This window comes from Priapulus caudatus, unplaced genomic scaffold (assembly GCF_000485595.1).
Source record: "Priapulus caudatus unplaced genomic scaffold, Priapulus_caudatus-5.0.1 Scaffold133, whole genome shotgun sequence".
In the NCBI taxonomy this organism is placed as follows: domain Eukaryota; kingdom Metazoa; phylum Priapulida; class Priapulimorpha; order Priapulimorphida; family Priapulidae; genus Priapulus; species Priapulus caudatus.
Window position 1 is genome coordinate 564,032 of NW_014577194.1, and position 4,247 is coordinate 568,278.

Consider the following 4,247-nt stretch of genomic DNA (forward strand, 5'->3'; position numbering starts at 1 on the left):
CCCAGCCTCTTCCTCGTGTCTGTACCACCCAGCCTCTCCCTTGTGTCTGACCCACCCAGCCTCTTCATCGTGTCTGTACCACCCAGCCTCTTCATCGTGTCTGTACCACCTAGCCTCTCCGTCGTGTCTGTACCACCCAGCCTCTTCCTCGTGTCTGTACCACCCAGCCTCTTCCTCGTGTCTGTACCACCCAGCCTCTCCCTTGTGTCTGTCCCACCCAGCCTCTTCCTCGTGTCTGTACCACCCAGCCTCTTCCTCGTGTCTGTACCACCCAGCCTCTTCCTCGTGTCTGTTGTGTCTGTACCACCTAGCCTCTCCGTCGTGTCAGTACCACCCAGCCTCTCCCTCGTGTCTGTACCACCCAGCCTCTTCCTCGTGTCTGTACCACCCAGCCTCTCCATTGGCTAAAAGCTGTAAAGTAGCACGCTGAAGGATGGTAAACTGTTCACTTCATTAATTCCTGTCAAGGGGGTAAAATGCTGATGGAAATGATTTCAGTAGCGCTTTGACCGATAGTATTTGTGCTCATCCGCACATCTGACTTCTAGCAAATTACATTGGTGAACTTTCAGGTCATTGGTGAGAAGTAATGAGAGTTACTGTTAGTGTTAGTGTTGGTGTTAGTGTTTGAAAAGTATGCACACATTAATTTACATTACATTTTGTGCAGGCATTGCTGTGCCTCATTGACAAGAAGACGGGAGAGAAATCGAAGACCCGGCCGAGGTTTATCAAGCAGGACCAAATTGCCATCGTGCGTTTCCAGTCGGCGGGCACAATCTGTGTCGAGTCTTTCAAGGACTTCGCGCAGATGGGGCGCTTCACACTGCGAGATGAAGGTGCATTCCTCGTTCCTTCGCACTAAATGCTTCAATTACCTTTGAGTCCCTCCGTCTGTTACTGGGACTTGTTCTACCTATTAGAATCTTAATCGGTTTTGCCATCCGGTAATTTTCACCACCTTTTTGTCAAGGTTATTGGACCTATCGTAATCCTATTGGTTTTTTCTGCGTCATTGAGCGAAGTTCCAAACGTTCTTCACGAACAAAACCAAAGTAGCAACAGCCGCATCGGACCGTTTCGTTCTCCCGAAGCTTTAGCACGAGCGATGCTAACACTTTCCGCTTATGTTTCGCGCACGCGCAGGGCGAAGCATTGCCATCGGCAAGGTGTTGAAGATCATCGAGTAGAGAGGACCCGAGTGACGAATCGATCGGAGAGAGCACGGCCCGCGCAATGAACACGATGTGATGTAGAAGCAAGAACCACCGAAAGCATGCCAGAGGATTTGCGACGGCGGCACACACCGAAAACTTGCGAGCTCGACGACCGTGCCCCGGGTGACCGGCGCGCGCGACCACTGCCCCCCGCCTCGTGATGAACCCCCTTCCTTCCCCACCCGACGCGCGGGAATGTGAGACGATCCGGGTTTGCGACGGCAGGCGTCGCCGCTCGCTATCGTGTCCCGATGGAGACGTCTGCCTCCGTCGCTCCCGTCGTCGAATTACGAATCCGATGGTGAGAGTTGTTGCGGACGACGACGACAGGTAGTCGGCGTCATCGCTGCCTTTACGCGAGAGAGTTTGTCTGTTAGCGGTTAGTTTGCTCGTGTGCGATTAGAACCAAGGCTCACCTCACCGTTAGACATTTGTGTAGCGTGCAACTGCTACCACTGCAGGGACACAAAGGGTGTTATTTTCTACAGTTTGGGGTTTTGTCGTTGAACAGGATCTGTTTGTTGTGACTGACGGTAGATAGGGGCCTCGCTAGCAACGGGGCAGTCACCGATGGTGAGTGCGTCGGCGTCTGCGTTGCCGTGAGTGTTTACTGGTCGTCTGCGCAGAGCGTGGTCACTGGCTCGTGTCGTTGTGTGTCTGGAACGTCGCCGAGGTATTTATTTAACAAAGTGCTTGTACAAAACGTATAGAACCTGTATAGGCGGGGTAACGTGGGTGGAGCGTACCCTGTCGACTTGTTGGTTACGCAGGCTGTGAGTGAGTTGGCGTATGTGAGGGCGACGGGATGCAATTTAATCGAGTGTGAAATGCCAGGGGGAGTCGAGTTTGTTGATACGTAACGAGACTAACGACGTTGGGGCGAGAGCCAAGTATAGGGGGTTGGGTGAACAGCTGTGGCCCGTTTGTCGGGCACGCGTTGTGCGCTTAAAAAAAGATGTACATTTCTGCGACGACCTTATTGCTGCTGCTGCTGCTGCTGCTGCTGCTGCTGGTGGTGGCGTTTCCGTGTGCGTGTTTGGTGCACGTGTTGTCGATTTTAGCAATCAGTAACGAGTGACCGGAGGCAGAGTGCACACAGATGCCGTATTCGCATGTATATTGTTTTGTTTGGTAAATATGCAACTTAATTTGTTGGGAGGGGGGGAGGGCTGGTACGCGGCACATTAAATCTTGTTTCGTTGAATGCTGGAGGTTGGTAGTCGCCCGCCTTTTAGTTTGTTGAGAGTCGTGGGGGGGGGCATGCGTGACACCAGCTTGGAAGATATATGACAATGTGTAAATGTTGGAAACGGCTTCAACTCATTGTAGTGCACGATTGACTTGGTGACTATGTTTGTTTGGTGCTGCCCCCATGTGGCAGCCGTGTTCGATCGGTGTTGCCCTCACGTGGCAGCCATTTACAATAAATGCTGGCCCCTCTGTGGCAGTCATGTTCGATCGGTGTTGCCCCCTATGTGGCAGCCATGTTCGATCGGTGTTGCCCTCGCGTGGCAGCCATGTTCGATCAGTGTTGCCCCCATGTGGCAATCGTGTATGGTTGAGGCTGACACCCTCATGGCTGCAGTTGTTGCATTGCCTCGGTAAGCTGTGTCTGTTTTTTCACTTCCCGGAACTATTTTTGCAGGAAGAGCCACAAATATTTTCTCTGAAATCCCAGGATTTTTGTACACTGCGCATGAAACTAGGTGACGTGTGTTAATTTACAGTGTCGGTTCATAGGGTCGTTTTTTTAAAATATGTCTGTACGAACCACTTGTATATTCTTTATAGGTTGCAGGCTAGTGTTTGGCAATGCTTTGTCAGCAATTTACGTGTCTCTAAAGCTTTCGTAAAAGTCCGCCAGATGGGGTTAGAATACTGTGCCTATACAGGTTTGCATCAAACTTGCACGCCAGTATGGAAATATAGGTTATAAAGAGTAGTGTAATGAGTCCGTAGTAGAGGGGTGTCTCTTTTTGTGAGGCGTCACGGGGAATATTTCACGTCCGGATTGCTTTTTTGTAAGAAAATCTGCTTTCAGACGATTTCGTCTTAATCTTATTGTAGACAGTCTGAAGAAGTAATGGTCACTAGAAGCTGATACTTGTGAGTGCTATCTCTCCTTATATAGTAACATTCAGTTTAAACCAGTGGTGTAAATCCGCTCTCTTTTGTTGCACGAATGAAACTGGCTATTTTGATCAACAAAAAGGGGGTGTCATTTGCCACATCTACGTGTTAAACAGTGGGTCAGTCAGCAGCGGCAGTGTATTACTTGTAGCTGTATGTACCATGGCCACTGACAGTAAGCTTAAGGTGATGTTAACTGGACTAAGCTATACATGTGTGCATAAGGCTGTTCTCCTTGGGTTACGTGGTACTTGACGTGCGCAGCGTTGGTATAGCTAGTGGTAGAGCGCAGAGGAAATGTATTTCTATGGGGATGAATCTATCCGGTGGGAACGCGTCGTTGCTGTGCATCTGTAAGCCTGCATTTGGATTTCGTGAAGGGTTGCCTACTCTGTGAATATATCCCACTGGTGTTACTGTTGCGTTACCATCTTATATTGTGAATAAAATAATACAGGCTTTGAAATTGTCCGTTCCTGGTTTCTTGTATTGCATTTCCGTCACCTAAACTGCAATTTCGTGTACCGAAGTGTTGGGATAGTCGGAGATTGTAGTGATATAACGGTGTGTTTGATGCACGACATATTCAAGTAGATCCATAGTTAGGCTCATAGTTGGAGGTGTCGCTAACATGTGCAGTGCATGTGCACCTATAAATTACTGCTACTCAATGAGAACGCAAAAAGTGTCCTTTGTTAACAGCTGGTCGTTCTATGGAGGTGACCGCTAACATACGCCTCTAGATCAACGTTCAGTCACGTCAAGCTGTTGACGCATTCTTTGTTTATTGCCGAGAGAGAGAGAGAGAGAGACAGAGAGAGAGAGAGAGAGAGAGAGAGAGAGAGAGAGAGAGAGAGAGAGAGAGAGAGAGAGAGAGAGAGAGAGAGAGAGAGAGAGAGA

At 49.4% G+C, this 4,247-nt stretch overlaps 1 protein-coding gene across 1 annotated transcript in view; it reads left to right on the top strand.

Annotated features, from left to right (window-relative positions):
• Window positions 1–3,818, top strand: part of LOC106805935 (eukaryotic peptide chain release factor GTP-binding subunit ERF3A-like) — a 19,990-nt gene extending 16,172 nt beyond the window's left edge. Inside the window, exons 15-16 of the mRNA XM_014807723.1 lie at window positions 671–839; window positions 1,147–3,818. Of these exons, the coding sequence (XP_014663209.1) occupies window positions 671–839; window positions 1,147–1,190 (213 nt within the window). The 3' untranslated portion in view covers window positions 1,191–3,818. The remainder of the gene's footprint in view (window positions 1–670; window positions 840–1,146) is intronic.
• Window positions 3,819–4,247: the final 429 nt, after the last annotated feature.